General features: G+C 49.5%; 3 protein-coding genes and 1 long non-coding RNA gene across 5 annotated transcripts; 1 reads left to right on the top strand and 3 right to left on the bottom strand.

Moving 5' to 3' along the window:
- Positions 1 to 505: 505 nt before the first annotated feature.
- LOC109771208 (uncharacterized) lies at positions 506 to 2,718 on the bottom strand. The gene has a single exon (XM_020329901.4). It carries the CDS (start codon positions 1,373 to 1,375, stop codon positions 692 to 694), a length of 684 nt encoding a protein of 227 aa, XP_020185490.1. The 5' UTR covers positions 1,376 to 2,718; the 3' UTR covers positions 506 to 691.
- Positions 2,719 to 3,963: 1,245 nt separating this feature from the next.
- Positions 3,964 to 6,216, bottom strand: LOC109771209 (uncharacterized). The gene has a single exon (XM_040396568.3). It carries the CDS (start codon positions 4,799 to 4,801, stop codon positions 4,100 to 4,102), a length of 702 nt encoding a protein of 233 aa, XP_040252502.1. The 5' UTR covers positions 4,802 to 6,216; the 3' UTR covers positions 3,964 to 4,099.
- Positions 6,217 to 9,022: 2,806 nt separating this feature from the next.
- Positions 9,023 to 10,758, bottom strand: LOC109771210 (uncharacterized). Its single transcript, XM_040396567.3, has one exon. The coding sequence runs from the start codon at positions 9,858 to 9,860 to the stop codon at positions 9,159 to 9,161; it is 702 nt and encodes a 233-aa protein (XP_040252501.1). The 5' UTR covers positions 9,861 to 10,758; the 3' UTR covers positions 9,023 to 9,158.
- A 1,839-nt stretch (positions 10,759 to 12,597) lies between these two features.
- Positions 12,598 to 20,863, top strand: LOC120969387 (uncharacterized). 2 transcript variants are annotated; one of them, XR_012188522.1, is made up of 4 exons: positions 12,598 to 13,434; positions 13,595 to 13,933; positions 14,034 to 14,090; positions 20,534 to 20,863. It is a non-coding gene; the product is annotated as an uncharacterized lncRNA (long non-coding RNA). The 2 variants fall into 2 exon arrangements; XR_012188521.1 differs by having other exon boundaries at positions 12,598 to 13,933.
- Positions 20,864 to 22,620: the final 1,757 nt, after the last annotated feature.

The raw sequence follows: 22,620 nt of genomic DNA, 5'->3' as shown, positions 1-22,620 counted from the left end.
TCAGTCTGGTTGATGTTCGTGGGCCAAGCGAAGATTGGTTTTGATATTAGCTGATGGGTCCACATAATTCTTGGCTCTGTAACCAGCATATGCCCGGCATTCCATCAGATCGTCACTGGCGTCCAGCCTATCTTAGCAGCCATCTGGATTGACATTCTATCTTCATGGCACAGCTATTATTTTCGTATAGGAAACCCATCGGTGTTAGTTTGTTGAGCATTATATGGAAAGGAGCAAAACAGTTTAGTGGCGGGGCAAGTTTTGATGTTCGGATTTAATTATCCCAAGAGCAGGTAGAACTTGAGATGGATTTTTTTGGGGGGGGGGGGGGGGGGGGGGCGGGGATGGATTTCAGTGCTGTACACCATGACATGTTTGGTATGGAGGTTGTTTCAGTGATAGTAATTAATTGATAGTTTTTGTGGTAATCACATCCTTAGCCCTTGTTAGCTTTGACCTGGCATACATAATGTACAAGGAGCAAGATCCACTAAGTGAGGTCGATATCAAGAAAGTATAAAGAGAACATTAAACATGAAATAGATCAAAACTTTGCCTTTTCTCTCTGTATATTCTGTACATTTGTACTGTATACTGTATACATACTGGAAAACTGTATCAAGATTGGCTAATCCTCAAAAAGGCGGATGCCAATCACAGGTCACTAAGAGTGATGTGGAGTATCTATGAGCTAAGGATGTTTAACTAACTTCCTGAACAGATGTCCTGCTCCGTTCTCAAGATCTGCGATGCTGCACTCTAACTCCTGCAATTGCTCCTCCTCACAAACAACTGGCTTCTTCGTCTTGTGAAATGCCTTGGAGATAAGAGACTGTTTGCGCATTTCAATTTGCTTTGACAAGAGGAGGACTGTGGATTCCAGCAGAGAGATAGAGACCTCTCTAGCCTTGCTCAATAGCATGACCATGCTGCAACCTTCAGAAGTAGCCTTCTTCGCGGTCTTCTTGAAATGTTTCTTGGCCTTCTTCGTCAAGAGAGTGTAAGACTGGATCTTGGCTTGAGAAGCTGCTTCAGCTCCTTTTCTTAGTGCCACTTGCAGCTCTTGGATAATGGTTTTCATCTCGACGAAGATCTCTTGCATGGTGCTGCAGAGATCTAGTAGCTCGAGAGAACCTTCCATTTCTCCATCCAACATCTTCCTCTCCTGGGCGGAGCATACTTGGTTGCTTGGTAGGCCAATGATTTCTTCAACACCATTGTAGATGTTTCCAAGCCTCATAAGACCCTCGCACATTGTGCCGATGGTAATGGAGGAAGAGATGCTAGCCTCTAGGCTCAGCAGCTCTTGTTCAACTTCCGCCTGACTGATGTGAGGCCTAGAAGGCAAACTTATCGATCTTAGGGGGAAAGCCATATCTGATCTTGAAGCTTTTCTCTGTATTGTGGGTGAAGAAAGGAGCTGAAGAAAGAGAGCCTTTTGGTTTGATGCGTCTACATTCTGCTGAGCCCTATATATACACAGAAGTATACAACCAGGAGTATTTGATTTCTAGACACGAAGAATCGTGCCATTTCATCCCCCAGATGCTGTCTCCTATAGCTCGAGATCTGGCAGCTGAATATCGATTACAAAAGCTAAAGTCGTCTCATGTTCAGTGCATCTATTAGTGTGTTTGTTGTCCCCGAGATGAGCCATCAATTACCATGTTCCAGCAATTGGCATCAAGAACCAGCCGTGTGGTGCTGTGTGTATGGTGGCTCTTTGCATAATTGCATGCTCAAGCCATTATTTAATTTAATCAGGTCTTTTCATTGGTGAGAACCACAGGTTGCAGCCTTGTGGGTTGGTGCTGTCATGTTTAGGTGATGGAAAACAAGATAGGTCGGAGCTGCCATGTATGCCCATTTTTTTCATCCACTTTGGTCACCATATTGTTCTTATACTTTCTGTATGTACAATCTTATACTCTTGTTTATCATACTAAATGATTCTCAAACATTTATGACCCTTTTTTTGCTGTAGTTGTAAAGAAGCAGGCCTCAGTTCTATTTTTTTCATTGATGTACATTTGTACTTGTTTGTAAACTAAAATATGTTTGTATGATTAGCAAATCCTTTAAAAGGATGATTCCAGTCGCTAGTTTCAGAGATGGGTACCTAGAAGGCTAGAAGCTTAGTGTACTTAGAAGAGTAACATATTTTCTAGAACAATTTGTGAACAGACTCTCCTTTGCTCTCTAATGTGCGCAGTTGCTTCACCTGTACCGTGTGTACATTTTTTCTCTTTTGCAATATCATGGAGACTAGAAACCACTTCTTTGTACTCGGCATTACAATTTTCTTGGACAGGAGCTGCATGCAATTTTGGTTCAAGTAGCGAGATGGTCCTGTGCTCCTGTAAGTAACCCGATCACTCTGCGATCCTCCTTGTCATCAGTTATCTATCTTCCCAGCTTTCTTCAGATGTTGTTGCATAATCCATGTCCACTCGGGAAAAACTGGCCGGGCTGCTAGACAACCCATCATCTCACAATGCAGATGTAAGTATTTCCAACTGTCCTTAGTCAATCTCGCACCGATTGTCGCACAAACTGAAGATGAGGCAGCCGCGTTTAGCTTCGCGGCCATTATTTGACCCTGATTTCACCGGCAGATGTTTGTCGGCTCAAGACTCTAGATGGCTAGCCATGCTTGGAATGGGAGCCAGAGCGTTCCTGTGTTGTCTCGATGGAGCAGGAAGAGAAGAAGTGGTGACTGGTGAGAGAACCAAAGAAACTTCCATGTAGGCTCCTCCCTACTTATAACAAAAACAATCTGCTGACGCTCTCTTGTTTACTTTCTGTAGCCATGTCTCGAGTATTGGCGGCAAGATTTGATTCCCCTCGTGCAGCATCACTGGCTGGTGAGGTGTCCGAAACATTTGGTATCTCATCTGAATTTTAGAATACAGTGTGATGCACATCGAGATCTCGAAAGAAAGCCATGTGCTATGCAGAATTATTTTTACTGCACACGCGCATCCAGTTCAGCTAATTGCTGTGCTATGTTGCAACTGCTTGCAGCAATAATATTTAAATAAATATAGTTGAAGTTACTTAATGAATGGATGAAATATCTTTTTGGGTATAAATCAACAATAAATAGGTTTTTTAGCAAAGGTAGCTAGGCTTTGTGCGCGCATGCTGTCAGTGGTTGCACTTCATGGGCTGGGCCAAGATGTGCTTTTATATGAGCCGATACGTCACGGCCTAAGAGTTTGACCAGTGTGTAATCCAGCGGGGCGAAAGCCTTTTTCGGTAATCCAGCCCTATACACAAAAATGAGAAATTTCTCAAATAGAAATGGAAAACAAAAGGAGAAAAAAAACAAGATATCAATGACCGAAGCAGCGGAGTGGCAACCCAAATGCTGCGGTGGACTTATGCCCGGCATGCCGCCAGGATCGACGCCAGCATCCAACCTTCTCTGGCTCTCCGTGCTTCCGCCACGAGGCCACTCTCTAGCCTCGGACGTTAACTAATTCATCTACTCTGCTTTCTTACCAGCCGTCCCAATTGCTGTTCTATCTGCAGCACACAGCTATCATATTAGCTTGCAAAACATTGCTTGTTAGTATATTTTGCACGCAATGTTTGCACTAGTAAATCTAGATCAAATTAATGTTAGTATTATATTGTCCCCAAGAACAAGCAGAAGTTGAGATGTTTTTGGAATACTTTGGTCACTACGACATGTTTGAACGATATGGAGCTTGAGCATCTATAAGTTTCAGTTCAAAAGTTTGGAATTTGTGGCATATATCAATCCTAAAACTATAAATACTTTAATTGCACAGCCAGACTGTACAGCCATGTGGTGATGGTGGTAATCTTAGTAATTAGATTTATTTTTCTGCTAATAACAACCTTAGGCACCGCTGCTTTGACCTAGCACACAAGGAACATGATCCACTCTCCAAGGACATCGAAAGGAAGTATATGTAGAGATCACAAGACATGAAATAGATCAAAACTTCACTTTTTCTTTCTCTAAGTTTCTGTACATTTGTACTGTATACATATGGCAAAATTGTATGAAGACCGGCTAGTCCTCAAAAAGGCGGATGCCAATCACAGGGTGTAGAGTGACTTGGAGCATCTATGAGCTAAGAATGTTCAAGAGAGAAACTCTGATCTGGACTAATTTCCTGAACAGATGTCCCACCCCATTCTCGAGATCTCCAATACTACACTCTAACTCCTGCAATTGCTCCTCCTGGCAGACAACTGCCTTCTTCTTGTGAAATGCCTTTGAGACAAGAGACTGTTTTGGCATTCCGATTTCCTTTGACAGGAGATGGACTGTGGACTCCAGCAGAGACACAGAAATCTCTCTAGCCTTGGTCAATAGCATGACCATCTTGCAACCCGCAGACACAGCATTAGCCTTCTTCGCGCTCTTCTTGAAATGTTTCTTGGCCGTCTTCACCAAACGGGCATAAGACTGGATCTTGGCTTGAGCAGTTACATCATCTCCTTTTCTTAGAGCCACTTGTAGCTCTTGGATGATGGCCTTCATCTTGACGAAGATCTCTTGCATGGTGCTGCAGAGATCTAGCAGCTCGAGAGAGACTTCCATCTCTGAATCCAACATCTTGCCAGCCTGGTTGCTTGGCAGGCCAATAATCTCTTCAACACCATTGTAGATGTCTCCGAGCCTCCTCAGACCGGCACACATGGTGCCGATGGTGGTGGTGGAGGAAGAGATGCTCGCCTCTAGGCTCAGCACCTCTTGCTCGACTTCAGTCTGGTTGGCCTGAGGCCTTGATGGCAAACTTATCGATCTCAGGTGGAAAGCCATTTCTGATCTTGAAGTTTTTCTCTGTATTGTGGTTGAAGAGAGGAGAATAGAAGAGCGACTTTTGGTTTGATGTGTCTACCGTTCTTCTGATGCCTATTTATACCAAAGAGGCATACAAGCCAGAGTGTTCGATTGTTAGGCATGAAGAATCATGCCATTTCATTTCCAAGATGCTGTCTGCTATGGATCGAGATCTGGCACAAGCAAAGTCGTCTGATGTTTAGTGCATATTTTAGAGTGTCCGCTGTCCTCGAGACGAGGCAGCATATTATCGTCAGCAGGCACCAGCAGTGTGGTTATGGTCCAGTGGTGTTGCATGCTCAAGCCATTATTTAATGGATTGCTAACGCAGCATCTAGCTGTGAGAGTGCCATTCTGGCTACTGCTATTCACTAATTGAATCAGGTTTGTTCTTTGGTGGGAAGTGTTGCTAATCACTAATTGAATCATTATACTTTGGAGCTGGCATGTTTAGGCGACGGAAGACAAGATCCACTGGACAAGGATCATGGGTGTTGCGATTGGTTCAACCGTTTATCCCCCATTTTTCCTTTCAGATTGAGCTACCTACGGTGTGAGATGCATCACCATTTTATAATCAAAATGGCATGGCAACGATTTTTTGACGTGTTTATGATCATCATTTTTTTACGCAATCGTGTTTTTAGTCATACTAATTGAATCTCAGACACGAACTATCTTTACTTTTGCTGAAGTTCTATATGAGCAAACCTTAATCCTACTAAACCGCTCTCTTTTTTCAGTCTATTGCTCCTGTGGCCAGCCAAATCAAATATCTGCTCGAAAGTGGGACATAGAAGAATTTCACCCATGCATACTTGGATGTTCAAACTGAGATCGTAAAGTTGGAAAATTCTTGATTTTTAGTGATGGAGATCTTCACTTTTCTTTACATTGAAATTCGTTTGAATGGGTAGTTGTAACCTTGAGAGGTGGACACCAATCATGTAGATTCATAGAAGGGTATGTAGAAGGTAGAAGCTGTCTTCCCTGTGCTTGGACACGAGCTGCAATTTTGGTTCGAAAGTATTTGTCTCCCTCCCTCTTGCAGGTAATCTGGTCAATCTATTTATTATTCCTTCAAACCAGAACTCAGAAGTACTCGTCTCCTTAACTTTCTTCTGATAGCTTACTCATGTAAGTAATCTGACCACTCTGTAGTCCTCCTTGTCATCAGTTATCTATCTTGTCAGCTTGCGTCAGATGATGTTGCATAATGCATGTTCACTCTGTACAACTAAGTGCAGCTCTTGGTCATTCATGTTTCAATTCATTGCTTTCTTCGATGCCACTGCAGACATCGGGCAACATCACAGAGCACCATCACCTTTGTATGTGGAGACTCTGGAAAGCTGGACTAGCTGCTAGACAACCCGATGATCTCATAACGCAGATGTACGTATTTCTAACTGACCTCAGATAATCTCGTCTTCGATGGTTGCAGAAACTGAAGAGACATCCATGTTTAGCTCCGGTGGCCATTCTTCGACCCCAATTTCATCGGCCAGATGTTTGCCGACACCGACTCTAGATGGCTAGTCTATCCATGCTTGGAATGGAAGCTAGAGCGTTCCTGTGTTGTCTAGATGGAGTTGGAAGAGAAGTGGTGACTGGTGAGAACCAGAGAAACTCCTATGTAGGTTCCTCTCTACTTATAACAAAAACAATCTGCGACAAGAAGAATCTTGTTGATCATGCGCAAGACAAGCTGATGCTTTCTTGTTTACTTTCTGTAGCCATGTCTAAAGTATTGGCGGCAGGATTTGATTCCACTCGTGCAGCATCGCTGGTTGGTAAGGTATCCGAAACATTTGGTATCTCATCTGAGTTTTTATAATATGATGCTTATCAAGATCTCAAAAAGAAGCCAAGTTTCGTGCATCTTTTTTTTTGCTGCACACGCGCATCCAGTTGCTTATCACTGTGCTATATTACAACCGCCTGCAGCAAAAATATTCAAATAAATATATTTAAGTTATTAACTGAATGAATAATTTTTTTGGGGTGGGTGGGGGGAACAAAATCAATAAAAAAATAGTTGGATTAGATTTTGTGCATGAATGTTATCACTATAATTGAAGGGAGGCCTTGGTGCAGAACTAAATCTGTTGCCTTATGATCGGGTTTGAGTCCTGGAAAGCGGAAACAACCTATTGCAGAAATACAGGGAAAGGCCACATACAAAAGACTCAAAGTGGCCGGCCCCTGCGCAAGCAGGTGTTATGTGCACCGGGCTGCCCTCTTTTTTATGTTGCCACTGTGATCACTATTCATGGGCCTGGCCAAGATGGGCTTTTATATATGAAAGTACATCTAGGCCCAATATGGGTTTGGGGATTAATGGCAAGACAATTAGGACTAACGATTTTTGGTAAATTTATTTCAGGATTAGTCTATTTTGTAGGTGGAAACATCGATGTGACTCCTACTTTTATTCTTCAAGATGGTTGTAGCCTAAGGCTTTAAATTTATAAATTTTTAGTATTTTAGTGGATCAAGGATTCACATTGAGAGTCTAAGGACAACCATACTATCTACATGGGCACATGTAGAAGAACCACAGATGAACTCTTTTTCAAGATCTTTAAACAATCCCCAACTATTCCACTTCATATTTCTCACATTCCCCACTTTTACACTTATCTGGTACCTTCGGACCTGTCGGTCGGTAGTACCAAACTCAATGAGGTGTGAGAGTTCTGCTGAGCAAACTACCCTCGGCCGCTAGTGGGATCACTGGCCACTCGGGTGGCATCCTTTTAGGCGTAAAGGACGCCACCTTTGAGGTAGGAAGCATGGACCGGGGCGAGTTCTTTGTCAGCATGGAGGTCTTCCAACGAGCTCTGAATTTCAAATGGGAGATTATCATAGTCTACAGCCCCAGCGATCACCGCCAGTCTGAGACCTTCCTCGCCGAGCTGCAGAGGAAGGTCTCAGTGGCCCAATTATCGGTGGTGGTTGGTGGTGACTTTAACCTCATCCGCTCCACTGAGGACAAAAGTAATAGCCTTGTCAACTACCCTCGGATGCAGATGTTCAATGATTGCATCGCCTCTCTTAGCCTCCGGGAATTAGATAGGGTTGGTGCCAGATTCACCTTGACCAACCGCCAGGCGGACCCAGCGCGATCCGTTCTAGATCGCGTCTTCATGTCGCCTGAGTGGGAGCTTCGGTGCCCACTCACCTCTCTCAGGGCCATCACTAGGATCGGATCTGATCATGTACCCCTCCTTCTTTCCTCGGAGAACGATCGCCCCCCTCTGCCGCTGCGATTCCATTTCGAGACATTCTGGCTTAACCAGGATGAGTTTGCTGAGGCCATTCGCGCACGATGGGTAGAGGCCCGCCTCTCTCCCCACCGGTCTCGGCCCTCGACTCCTGGCACTTCTGCGCCAAGCGCTCCCGACAATTCATGAAGGGCCGGGTGCGAACCTTGGTCGGGATTTGCGAGAATGGAAGAAGGCTCTTCTCGAATCCATACAGGCCCTAGACCTCCGGGCAGACTCCACAGGCCTTTCCTCTGACGAGTGGTTGCTCCGTTACGATCTTGAGGATCAGCTGACGGTCATATACACCGATGAGGAGGCCTATTGGCGCCTACGGGGTACTCAGAAATGGGTCCTCAAGGGGGATGCCAATACAGCGTATTTCCAGGCCATCGCTAACGGTCGGAGGAGCCGTAACACCATCCCCCTCCTCTGGGACGGTGACACCCTTTTACACGGTCGGCCGACATACGCGCACACGTCGATGCTTTCTATAAAGCTCTCTTCTCCTCCTCCCCTAGGGGAGGCGTAGGCCTGGCTACCGACTTCTGGGCTACACACTTGTGTATCACGGCGGAGGAGAATGCGGCCCTCATGGCCCCTTTCTCCAAAGATGAAGTGTGGTTGGCCAGCAAGGGCATGAACCCGACATCCGCACCGGGTCCGGATGGACTCCCAGTTAGGTTCTTCCAGACCTTCTGGAATGTCCTCAAACCTGAGGTGATGGACCTCTTCGAGGAGTTTTATGTAGGATCTATTGACCTGGCTCGTCTAAACTACGGAATCATCATGCTTATCCCCAAGGAGTAATTAGATTTATTTTTCTGCTAATAACAACCTTAGGCACCGCTGCTTTGACCTAGCACACAAGGAACATGATCCACTATCCAAGGACATCGAAAGGAAATATACGTAGAGATCACAAGACATGAAATAGATCAAAACTTCACCTTTTCTTTCTCTAAGTTTCTGTACATTTGTACTGTATACATATGGCAAAATTGTATGAAGACCGGCTAATCCTCAAAAAGGCAGATGCCAATCACAGGGTGTAGAGTGACTTGGAGTATCTATGAGCTAAGAATGTTCAAGAGAGAAACTCTGATCTGGATTAATTTCCTGAACAGATGTCCCGCCCCATTCTCGAGATCTCCAATACTACACTCTAACTCCTGCAATTGCTCCTCATGGCAGACAACTGCCTTCTTCTTGTGAAATGCCTTGGAGACAAGAGACTGTTTTGGCATTCCGATTTCCTTTGACAAGAGATGGACTGTGGACTCCAGCAAAGACACAGAAATCTCTCTAGCTTTGGTCAATAGCATGACCATCTTGCAACCTGCAGACATAGCATTAGCCTTCTTCGCGCTCTTCTTGAAATGTTTCTTGGCCGTCTTCACCAAACGAACATAAGACTGGATCTTGGCTTGAGCAGTTGCAGCATCTCCTTTTCTTAGAGCTACCTGTAGCTCTTGGATGATGGCCTTCATCTCGACGAAGATCTCTTGCATGGTGCTGCAGAGATCTAGCAGCTCGAGAGAGCCTTCAATCTCTGAATCCAACATCTTGCCAACCTGGTTGCTTGGCAGGCCAATAATCTCTTCAACACCATTATAGATGTCTCCGAGCCTCCTCAGACCGGCACACATGGTGCCGATGGTGGTGGTCGAAGAAGAGATGCTCGCCTCTAGGCTCAGCACCTCTTGCTCGACTTCGGTCGCGTTGGCCTGAGGCCTTGATGGCAAACTTATCGATCTTAGGTGGAAGGCCATTTCTGATCTTGAAGCTTTTCTCTGTATTCTGGTTGAAGAGAGGAGAATGAAAGAGCGACTTTTGGTTTGATGTGTCTACCGTTCTTCTGATGCCTATTTATACCAAAGAGGCATACAAGCTAGAGTGTTCGACTATTAGACACAAGGAATCATGCCATTTCATTTGCAAGATGCTGTCTGCCATGGATCGAGATCTGGCAGAAGCATAGCGATTATTACAGCAAAGTCGTCTCATGTTTAGGGCATATTTTAGTGTGTCCGCTGTCCTCGAGACGAGGCAGCATATCATAGTCAGCAATTGGCAGCAAGAACCAGCGGTGTGGTTGTGGTCCGATGGTGTTGCATGCTCAAGCCATTTTTTAATGGATGCTAATGCAACATCTAGCTGTGAGCGTGCCATTTCTGGCTACTGCCATGTTCTCAATTTATTAAGATTTGTTCTTTGATGGGAAGTGTTGCTAATCACTAATTGAATGATCATGCTTTGAAGCTGGCATGTTTAGGCGACGGAGGACAAGATTCACTGGAGGAGTACGATTTGTTCAACGTTTTATCCCCCATTTTTTTCAGATTGAGCTACGTGCCTACGGTGTGAGATGCATCATCATTTTATAATCAAAACGGTACAGCAACGATTTTTTTATGTGTTTATGATCATCACTTCTTTTTACGCAATCGTGTTGTTAGTCATACGAATTGAATCTCAGACACGAATTATCTTTATTTTTGGTGAAGTTTTATATGAGCAAACCTTAATCCAACTAAACTGCTCTCTATTTTTGCCAAAAAAGGGTTTCCCCCGCTTTGTATTCCAAAGCAACCAACACCCAGTACAGATAACGCTGTGGCGAGCAGCACAACACACCAAGAGAAAAAGAAGAAACAAATGCCAACGACGGCAGCTTGGCAAAGCGCGGAAGACCCGCCACCGCGGCACCCACCGGAAACAAAACACCACAGACCGAGGCTCCGATCCGCCGCGTACCAAGCAGCACCTCCAAGAAGGGATGCGACGCCGACGACGCTGCTGCCCGGACGAGTCCTTAGGTTTTCCCGGGCACGCGGAGGGAGGTGGGGGTGGATACCACCGACACCCTCCAGGGAGGAATGGTGGCACCCGCAGGTGTCACCGCGTCGGGGCCGAAGCCGGCAGGGATTTCTCCCGCATTCCAACCCCAACCGCCCAACCGAATGGAACCGACCACCCAACCGCCGCCCATCACCATGCGCCAACGCAGTAGCGCCACCACCCACGCCGCCTCACTACGAACACCGCCAAGAGGACCGGAGAGAAGCTCACCACGACGGGAGCAGCAACATCGATGCCGAGCGGGAGGGAACCACCTCCACCGCCGTCGTGCGGGAGGCCCGTGCCTCCGGCACCGTCGCGGTAGCCGTCCGGACGCGGCAGCGGGGCATGCCGGGCCACCCCTGCCCCAGCCAGGCCCGAAGCGGGCCCGTTAAGCCCCGCCGGCCACGATGCAGCAGGCCGGCGTCGTCGCCGCCGGCACCCAGCCACGCGTCGCATCTCCCCGCCTCCCAAAAGCCAAACCGGAGCCATCCCCGCCGCCGGCCCGCCCAGGCCCAGATGGGGCCCAACGGGCCCAGATCTGGGCCGAGCGGACGAAGCCAGATCCCGCCGTCGCGTTGCCCCGCCACCAACGGCGGCGCCGCCGCCCAGAAGCTCGCCTGCATGCGCCACGGAGCCCCGCCGCCACGCCAGACCGCCGCCGCCTAGATGCACCCCCCGGAGCCGCTCCGCCCGCGCCGGAGAGCGACCGGGAGGGGAAGGGCCAGGAGGCCGCCGCCACCAGCAGCCCCAGGGCCAAGCCGGCCGCGGGCGCCGGCGACGGCGGCGAGAAGGAAGAGGGGAGGGGGGAGCCTGGAGGGAGGAGGCCCGACGCGCGGCCGGTCGCCCCGGGGGGGGGGGGGGCGACGCGGTCGCGAGAGAGAAGTCTATTGCTCCTGTGGCCATCCAAATCAATTATCTGCTCGAAAGTGGGACATAGAAGAATATTACCCATGCATCCTGAGATCGTAAAGGTGGAAAATGAAGACCAAACTTAAAGTCTCCACACAAGCTTAATTAGGCATTTCGATTCCCCTCCTCTCCCGCGACCGCGCCGCCCCGCCCCCGCGGGCGGCCGGCCGCGCCCAGTCCTCTCCCCCGCGCGCCTCTCCCTCCCCCTTCCTCTCTGTCGCTGGCGCCCGCTGCGGGCCTGGCCCGGGCGACGCTGGTGGCGGCGGCCCCCTGGCTTTTCCCCTCTCGGGTGTCCGCCGGCGCGGGACGGGGCAACCCCGGGCGGTGCTTCTAGGCGGCGGCGGTCCAGCGCGGCGGCGGGGGCTCCCGGCGCGAGCGGGGGCGGACTTCTGGACGGCGGCGTCGCCGTTGGCGGCGGGGTGACGCGGCGGCGCGGCCTGGCGGCGCCCGCTCGGCCCAGATCTGGGCCCTTCGGGCCCCATCTGGGCCTGGGCGGGCCGGCGGCGGGGCGGGTCCGCTTCGTGGCTTCCGGGAGGCGGGGGAGAGACGATGAGCGGCAGGGTGCTGGCGGCGCCATCGCCAGCTTGCTGCAGCATGGCGGCGGGGCTTAGCGGGCCTGTTTCGGGCCTGGCCGGGCCAGGGGTGGCCTGGCATGCCCTGCTGCCGCGTCCGGATGGCTACCGCGACGGTGCCGGAGGTTCTGGCCTCCCGCACGACGGCGGTGGAGGTGGTTCCCTCCCGTTCGGCTTCGGTGGTGCTTCTCCCTCCGCGGGGCGCTTCTCCCCGATCCTCTTGGCCTCGTGTTGGTGTTCGCAGTGAGGCGGCGTGGGTGACGGCGCAACCGCGATGGCGCATGGTGGTGGGCGGCGGTCTGGCTGGTCGGCTCCGGTCTGTGGGGCGGTGGGGATTGGAGTACGGGAGAAATCCTTGCCAGTCTTCGGCCCCGATGCGGTGACACTTGCGGGTGCCACCATTCCTTCCTGGAGGGTGTCGGTGATATCCATCCCCCACCTCCCTCCGCGTGCCGGGGAAACCCTAGGACATGTCCGGGCAGCAGCGTCATCGGCGTCGCTTTCCTTTTTGGAGGTGCTGTTTTGTACGCGGTGGTCCGGAGCCTCGGGTTGTAGTGGTTTGTGTCTGGTGGGCGTAGCGGTGGCGGGTCATCCGTGCTCTGTCGAGCTGCCGTTGTTGGCATTTGCTTCTTCTTCTTTTTCTTTTGGGCTTGTTGTGCTGTTCGCCCCAGCGATCCTGTATCGGTGTTGGTTGCTTTGGAATACAAAGCGGGGGAAACCCTTTTCCGGTAAAGGTGGAAAATTCTTGGTTTTAGTGATTGAGATCTTCACTTCTCTGTACATTGAAATTCGTTTGAATGGATAATGGTAACCTTGAAAGGTGGACACCAATCACGTAGATTCATAGAAAGGTATCTCGAAGGTAGACGCTGTCTTCCCCGTTTGCTTGGACATGAGCTGCAATTTTGGTTCAAAAGTGTTTGTCTCCCTCCCTCTTGCAGGTAATCTGCTCGCTCTGTTTCCTTCAGACCAGAACTCAGAAGTACTCGTCTCCTTAACTTTCTTCTGATAGCTTACTCATGTAAGTAATCTGACCACTCTGTAGTCCTCCTTGTCATCAGTTATCTATCTTGTCAGCTTGCGTCAGATGATGTTGCATAATGCATGTTCACTCTTTACAACTAAGTGCAGCTCTTGGTCATTCATGTTTCAATTCACTGCTTTCTTCGATGCCACTGCAGACATCGGGCAACATCACAGAGCACCATCACCTTTGTATGTGGAGACTCTGGAAAGCTGGACTAGCTGCTAGACAACCCGATGATCTCATAACGCAGATGTACATATTTCTAACTGACCTCAGATAATCTCGTCTTCGATGGTTGCAGAAACTGAAGAGACATCCATGTTTAGCTCCGGTGGCCATTCTTCGACCCCAATTTCATCGGCCAGATGTTTGCCGACACCGACTCTAGATGGCTAGTCTATCCATGCTTGGAATGGAAGCTAGAGCGTTCCTGTGTTGTCTAGATGGAGTTGGAAGAGAAGTGGTGACTGGTGAGAACCAGAGAAACTCCTATGTAGGTTCCTCTCTACTTATAACAAAAACAATCTGCGACAAGAAGAATCTTGTTGATCATGCGCAAGACAAGCTGATGCTTTCTTGTTTACTTTCTGTAGCCATGTCTAAAGTATTGGCGGCAGGATTTGATTCCACTCGTGCAGCATCGCTGGCTGGTAAGGTATCCGAAACATTTGGTATCTCATCTGAGTTTTATAATATGATACTCCCTCTGTCTCATAATATAAAAACGTTTTTGGCACTACATTAATGCCAAAAACGTTCTTATATTATGGGACGGAGGAAGTACATATCAAGATCTCAAAAAGAAGCCAAGTTTCGTGCAACTTTCCTTTTTGCTGCACACGCACATCCAGTTGCTTATCGCTGTGCTATGTTACAACTGCTTGGAGAAAAAAATTCAAATAAATGGGGCTCGACAGCGCGACGGCTGGTGCGCGGGATGGTGACGGCGTCGGCTGGTGTGCGGCGGCTGTGGGGGTCAAGTCGGGTGGTGGCGCGCGGGACGGCCACGGCCAGATCCGGCTGAATCTGTCGTCGGCGGTCCGTCGTGCGGCAAGGGCTGCGGGCAGCATGGTTCGTGGTGTGCTCTTCCCTTGCTGCTTGACAGGGGTAGCGGTGGCATGGTGGCGGAGCGTGCCGGCCGGATCTGACGCTTTTTTTCCGGTGAGAGGCGCTGGTTGGGGCACCAGCCCGGCGTAGCTGCTGCTCCGGCTGTGGGCAGTGGCGGCGAGGTGACTCGGCCCTCTGGGTGGCTTTCATTCGCCGGGCCGGCTGCAGCAGCACTGGCTATCCGGCGTTGGCTCGTTTCGACCTTCGATCCCTTTCCTTGTCGTCCGGTCACTACCTTCGTCGAAGGGTGGCCCCTCCCCCAGCTGTGGTCCATCGCTCGTCTCGCGCCCGGCTGCAGGACCAGTTTTGGCCGAGCGCTGGGGGTCATCCAAATGTGAAAGGTGGGTCCTTTCCGCTCGTATCTTTCGTTGGGGTAGCGGAGGGTCTCTGGTGAGGTGGTGTCAAGGTCTTGGATGCCGGGGTGGCGGCCCTGGTGGTGGTTCTGCGGTGCTCATGGGCAGAGTCCGTGGCTCAATGTTGCCCGATGGCCATGGTCGTGTGGGCGGCGTGGTTGCCGGGGTGTGACGTTCGGTGGCGATGTGTGTTGGCCGGGGTGAAAACCTGATCTATCTTCGGATGGACCGGTGGCGGCGAAGCTCGTTCCCTTCTTGAAGGCGTTGTCGTGGCTCTCATTACCCGTCGTGTTGCTCCAGGGGAAACTCTGATCCCCGAGTCGGGCGGTGGCGGCGCTCTGGTGTCGTAACCTTCCTGAAGGCGCCGCCTTGGAGCCCACGATTCGTCATATGCGGCTTCATCTCTTTGTGGTGGTGTGCTCACGGTTGAGGACCCTGGTTGCTCTTGTAGTGCTAGGGGTGGTGTTGCTGCGATCAGCGCCTATGTATCCTGCCTTGGGTGTGTGCGTATATTGTGATGGCGTGTGTTTTGTACCAGGTTGTGAATGATCATTGCTTTATATATAAAGCGGGATAAAGCCTTTTTTATATTACACTTCATATCTCTCACATTCCCCACTTTTACACTTATCTGGTACCTTCTGACCTGTCGGCCGGTAGTACCAAACTCAACGACTTGTGAGAGTTCTGCTGAGCAAACTACCTTTTTCCCTAAGTCTCATCCAAAAGTGTCGAATATCGTTCTCAGCACCTCCGAGCTTCTTTACATTTCATACCCATCTCTATTAACTCTTTCTTACCCATCTCTATTAACTCTGGTACCTCTGAATTATTTTATCCAACACATTCGAGCATTCTCAATTTGCTCCCGCCTCCGGTCCACTATAGGTCTGGCGCCCCTGAGCTGTATACGTCCAGTATCTCCAAGCTGGAATTTAGCTGTTTCTGCCAAGCTCAATACCAAAAATTACTCTGTTAGGTATCGTACCTCTGAGTAATTTGCATGATACTCCTTCTCGGCATAAATGAGCTATCCTTTTGGCTGACACCTTCGAGATTGGATTTTGTGCACGCATACTATCACTATGGTTGAAGGGGAGGCTTGGCGCAATGGTAGATCTGTTGCCTTGTGACCGTGAGCTCATGGGTGCGAGTCTTTGAAACACTCCTCTCAAGAGGGTGATAGATATCTATCATTTCAATCTTGTCACACCCTAAGCTGCATTCTCTGGTTCCTAGTCCTTTAGTCAAGCAATCTGCAATTTGTTGCCCTGAACTCACATGTTCTATCTTGATAATCCCAGTGTCGTGCTTTTCTTTGATAAAGCATATGTCTAACTGGTCATCAATATCTTTAGCTCTTATGATAGATTTTTTGTACATAACAACTCACCCAGTCGCTGAGACATGACTCTGTATTCACCCTCTGCAGATAATTTGGAAGCAACAGGTTGTTTCTTGCTTCTCTAGTACACTAGATTTCCTCCTACAATAACACAATGGTCTGAAGTTGATCTTCTGTCATCCAGGCAACCTGTCCAATCCGTATCACAATAACCATCTACAAAAAGAAGCCCATGACTCTTGAACAACAGTCCTTTCCCGGGAGTAGGGGGGTCGACCAGGAAGGTCTCTTTCGGCGGTGGTTGCCTCTCGGTGCCTTGGTCTGCCAACCACGACCAGTGGGTCTCGGGGATCTAGAGAGATGCGTTGGAGAAGGAGAGAAAAGTTAGACGAACCGGTACTGGAAAGGCACTTGGTGGTGGCAATCTTGCCATAACTTGGACTAACTCGGTGGCCTCCCGCACGCCGTTTTGGCACTATAAATTCTCAAATATTCCGAAACCCTTCGAGGAAGACCTAGATCAGAAGTTCCGCCGCTGCAAGGTCTCTGTATCCGCGAAAACCAATCTAGACCCCATTCCGGCACCCTGCCGGAGGGGAGAATCATCTCCGGTGGCCATCTTCATCATCCCGTGTGACGCCCGGATAATTAAGCTACAGTAAACCTCTGTTAACGATGCCACGTCACCATGATTACCGTTATTAATCTGGTGTTAGTTCGAAACCGATTATAATTCAAAATTCAAAATCAAGCAAACAATAAAAGTTTTCAAATATTAAAACTAAAATGTTCAATAAATAGTAGATAAATCAGAGGCTAGGATAAAATTGTAAACAACATTAATGAAATTTGTTAAGTGACTTGAACAACCTCAAACAGTGGCTGAAAACATTATTTAATAACCTCTTTATTAATACAAAAAAATTATGAAATGATATTTACCCCAAACTAGTTTTTGGTGGTAGAATATATTGTGCTGTGAATTGTGGGCCAGCTCTCATATTTTACAAAACTCATTTGATGTCCAAACAATTAGCCGAAATAGAAAAGAATAAATAAAAGTAAAAAACAAAAGAAAACAGAAATAAAACAAAGCCCCCTCCCTTGGGCCACCCGGCCCATCTATCTAGCCGGCCTGCACAGCCCAGCCCAACACACCCTGTTTTCCCCTTCCTCCCGCTACAGAAGCAGACGATGCCGTGGCGGCCATCCACGGCGCCATGGCCGTGGTGGCGACCATCGGCGCCCCATCCCGCCTACTTAGCCGACCCCGGCGCCCCCTTCTCCCCCCTGGAACCCTAACCCCTATCCCCTCGCGCCCCCTCTTCCTCTGGCCTCTCCCCCCTACGTCGCCCGACGCTGTCGTCCCTGTTCTTCTCGCACCGCCACGGCGACCGGCGACCCCGAGCTTCACCAGTGCCTCCACGAGCTCCGGCGTTCTCCGCTCCTTCGTCTCCGACCATCAGCAGGAGCTGGGAGGCTCCGCTGAGGGCATTCTGCTCCGCCCCCTTCCGCCTCTGTCGCCGACGATCCTCGTCGTCTCCGACGAACCCCGCAGCTACTAATCCGTCGAGGGCTTTTCTTGGCCGCTCGGTGAGCTCCTCTCTCCCTCCATTCCTCCTTCCCGCAGCCGCATTCGTCCCTAGCTAGTTCGCCGCCGTTGCCGTGCCTCTGCTTCCGCTGGCGTGCTCGTAGTCGTGTCGTTGCTGCACGTCGAGCTCAGATGAGCTCGGGATCATGCTCAGCACGTCCGTGCGGGCCCGTTGCCCCCCTCCCCCGCGCTTTGTCGAGCCCGTAGCGCCGACCCCGTGCTCCGACCGGATGCGCCTCCGCGTAGCTCGTCGCCGGCGTCGTTCCGGCGACCTTTTGGTCTTTTGCTCGCGCCCATCTTGCTCGCGCGTGCACGTAGGCCTCGCCCCGCTATCTGGATTGTCCGATCTCGCGCCGTACCACCGTTGCCGTTGCTCGCCCGAAGCACCTCGCCGCCGGCGAGCTCGAAGCGCTCGCCCCCGTCCGTTCCAGCCACTCCGGCCACCACCGTTGGACGCGCGGCGCCGAGCCGCGTCGAACGCGCCCAGCCACAACCCCGCAGACCCCCTGTGCGCGAAACCCGCGCCCCTCCCGAGCCGCGCCGCCGCGTTTGGCTCGTCGGAGTCAACTCCGGCGCGTCTCCGGCCAGTGTCCGACGTGGCGCCGCGTGGCCTCCCCTGTGAGGCTGACGTGTGGGCCCATGGGGCCCTGTTGACTATGTTGACCCAGTCAACTCGCTGACTGGGCAGCCCAGAGCCACTGACAGGCAGGCCCCATTCCTTTAATCAATGTTTTAATAATTAAAACTTATTTAGTTAAACTAATTAGACACTGACAGGTGGGGCCTACTAGCTAATTAACTTAGTTTAGTTAAATTAACCACTGTTAATTAGTCCAGTCACTGACCAGTGGGACCCACTGGAACCACAGGTCAGTTTGACCTGGTCAGCAGTCCTGTTGACCGCTGACGTCACAATGACGTCATGCTAATGCAATATTCCTTTTATGTTAATATTAATAATTCTAGAAAATACCTTAACCTTTAGAAATTCATAGTAATTAAACCGTAACTCCGATGAAAATGTTTTCTATATGAAAGTTGCTCAGAAAAATCCAACGAATCCGAATACGCGGTCCGTTCATCTGTCACATGCCCTTAGCATGCTGAACATGGAACATTTTCCCTCCGGTCATCTGACTGACACAGGTCCGGAACCGGGAACACCTTCCCGGTTGAATTCCCCCTTCACCTATATCGTGTAGCCATACGTTAGGTCACACCCGGCACATCATATTGCCACGTTGTGCTTTGTGAAGCTATGTTTGCTTTATATTTACTGTTTCTTCCCCCTTTCTCTCCGGTAGACTCCGAGACCGTTGCCGATACCCCTGTGATCGGCTACATCGACGACGACCCCCTCCTTGCCAGAGCAACCAGGCAAGCCCCCCCTTGATCACCAGATATCGCCTATTCTTCTCTATATTGCTTGCACTAGAGTAGTGTAGCATGTTACTACTTTCCGTTAATCCTATCCTGATGCATAGCCTGTCATTGTTGCTACAGTTGTTACTCTTACCTGCCATCCTACTGCTTAGTATAGGATGCTAGTGTTCCATCAGTGGCCCTACACTCTTGTCCGTCTGCCATGCTATACTACTGGGCCGTGATCACTTCGGGAGGTGATCACGGGTATATACTATATACTTTATATACATGACACATGTGGTGACTAAAGTCGGGTCGGCTCGTTGAGTACCCGCAAGTGATTCTGGTGAGGGGGCTGAAAGGACAGGTGGCTCCATCCCGGTAGAGGTGGGCCTGGGTTCCTGACGGCCCCCGACTGTTACTTTATGGCGGAGCGACAGGGCAGGTTGAGACCACCTAGGAGAGAGGTGGGCCTGGCCCTGGTCGGCGTTCGCGGATACTTAACACGCTTAACGAGATCTTGGTATTTGATCTGAGTCTGGCCATTTGGTCTATACGCACTAACCAACTACGCGGGAACAGTTATGGGCACTCGACGTCGTGGTATCAGCCGAAGCCTTCGTGACGTCAGCGACTGAGTGGCGCGCGCCGGATTGGACTGGAACGCCTGCTAGGCTAGGTCTGCTTCCGGCCGCGTTCGCAACGTGCAGGTGTGCAATGGACGATGGGCCCAGACCCCTGCGCCATAGGATTTAGACCGGCGTGCTGACCTCTCTGTTGTGCCTAGGTGGGGCTGCGACGTGTTGATCTTCCGAGGCCGGGCATGACCCAGAAAAGTGTGTCCGACCAAATGGGATCGAACGTGTTGGGTTATGTGGTGCACCCCTGCAGGGAAGTTTATCTATTCGAATAGCCGTGTCCCTCGGTAAAAGGACGACCCGGAGTTGTACCTTGACCTTATGACAACTAGAACCGGATACTTAATAAAACACACCCTTCCAAGTGCCAGATATAACCCGGTGATCGCTCTCTAACAGGGCGACGAGGAGGGGATCGCCGGGTAGGATTATGCTATGCGATGCTACTTGGTGAACTTACCACCTACTCTCTCCTACATGCTGCAAGATGGAGGTGGCCTGAAGCGTAGTCTTCGACAGGATTAGCTATCCCCCTCTTATTCTGGCATTCTGTAGTTCAGTCCACCGATATGGCCCTTTACCCATATACCCATGCATATGTAGTGTAGCTCCTTGCTTGCGAGTACTTTGGATGAGTACTCACGGTTGCTTTTCTCCCTCTTTTCCCCTTTCTATACCTGATTGTCGCAACCAGATGCTGGAGTCCAGGAGCTGGAGATCCCGAGGATGATTCTACATGGAGTTCGGCTTCGAGGAGTAGTTAGGAGGTCCCAGGCGGGAGGCCTTGCCTTTTCGATCGTTACTACTTTTGTGCTAGCCTTCTTAAGGCAAACTTGTTTAACTTATGTCTGTACTCAGATATTGTTGCTTCCGCTGACTCGTCTATGATCGAGCACTTGTATTCGAGCCCTCGAGGCCCCTGGCTTGTATTATGATGCTTGTATGACTTATTTATGTTGTAGAGTTGTGTTGTGATATCTTCCCGTGAGTCCCTGATCTTTATCGTACACATTTGCGTGCATGATTAGTGTACGGTCGAATCGGGGGCGTCACATCCCGGCGGCCACCACGATGAGGAGGGAGTAGTCCACCCTCGGGGCTGAGGGTTTGTACCAGTAGCTATGTGTTTAATCTCTCTCTCTCTCTCGTGATCTATATCATGGGCTTTGTTAATATAGTCGGATCATATGATGTTTCTCCCCGTTATACTCTTGTTATGATGAATTGAGTCTTTACCCTTTGAAGTTTTGTATTGTCGGATTGAATATTCAGAGATGAGAACACATGATGTATGTCTTGCAATATGAATACTTGAGGTGACAAATGGGGTATCATATTGATTCACTTGATATGTGTTATGGCATTCAACTTGCGGATTCCCATGGTGATATTGGGGTAATCTATGCATATGAGTTGATGCACGTTTTTGTTATCTTTTCCGGTAGAAACTTTGGGGTCTCCTTGTAGTTCTTTGTGTGGATTGAGTATTATGAATATGAATTTTCTTTGGTGTTATTCTAGTACGAACTCTTGATTAGATCGATCGGGAAGAATAGCTTGCGTTATTCTAGTACGAACTCTAGGAAAGATTGATCGGAAAGAATAGTTTTGAGGTGGTCTCATACCCTACAAACAACTTCTATCTTTTGTTCTCCGCTAATAGGAACTCGGGAGTGATTCTTTTCTGCACTTTGAGGGATAATCATATGATCCAACTATGTTAGCATTGTTAAGAGATTGCACTAGCGAAAGTACTGACCCTAGACCTCATTTTTAAGCATTGCAATACCGTTTTTGTGCCCGTTTACTAATTGCTACCTTGCTGTTTTTATTTATTCAGATTATTAAAATATATTTCTACCATCCATATTACACTTTTATCACCATCTTTTCGCCGAACTAGTGCACCTATACAATTTGCCATTGTATTGGGTGTGTTGGGGACACAAGAGATTTCTTGTATTTGGTTGCACGGTCGTTTGAGAGAGACCATCTTCATCCTACACCTCTCACGGATTGATAAACCTTAGGTCATCCACTTGAGGAAAAATTGCTACTGTCCTACAAAACTCTGCGCTTGGAGGCCCAACACGTGTCTATAAGAATAAAGTTACGTAGTAGACATCAACACTACAAAAAATACACTTCCGTGATGATACGTGTTTGTCACAGTAGGTCACGTTTTCTGTCATGCATGTACATCCATGACAAATTTATGACAGAATCAAGATAGTCATACCTGTGATGTCGTAGAAGTGTTCCATGACATTACCAAAATTATCATCACGGAAGTGTCCACTTCCATGATGATAAATCGCGCGTCACAGAAGTGCTTTCATCAAGGGTGACTGACACGTGGCATCCACCGTAACGGAACGCCGTTAAGCTATCGGGTCCGGTTTTGGATCCGATAACCCGTTAACAGCCCGGACCAATGGGGATTTTCCACGTGTAAAATGGCTGACGGAAACACGTGTCAGCTCCGCGTTGGCACATGTGTCACTCATCCAATGGGCGAGATGCGCCTATGATATGTTGGCACGTGGACCGGCCCAAAAGTGGCCCATAAAGTTTAAATGGGCCAGCCCAACTAAAGGCCCGCAAGATTTTGCGGACCATAATGGGCCGGCCCAGCTAAAGGCCCACGAGATTTTGCGGACCATTATGGGCTGGCCCAGCTAAAGGCCCACAAGATTTTGCGGGCCATAATGGGCCGGCCTAGGTAAAGGCCCACAAGATTTTTGCGGGCCATAATGGGCCGGCCCAGGTGAAGGCCCGCAA

This window comes from Aegilops tauschii, chromosome 7 (assembly GCF_002575655.3).
Source record: "Aegilops tauschii subsp. strangulata cultivar AL8/78 chromosome 7, Aet v6.0, whole genome shotgun sequence".
Classification (NCBI taxonomy): Eukaryota; Viridiplantae; Streptophyta; class Magnoliopsida; order Poales; family Poaceae; genus Aegilops; species Aegilops tauschii.
This window is presented reverse-complemented; position numbering and strand designations above follow the sequence as displayed.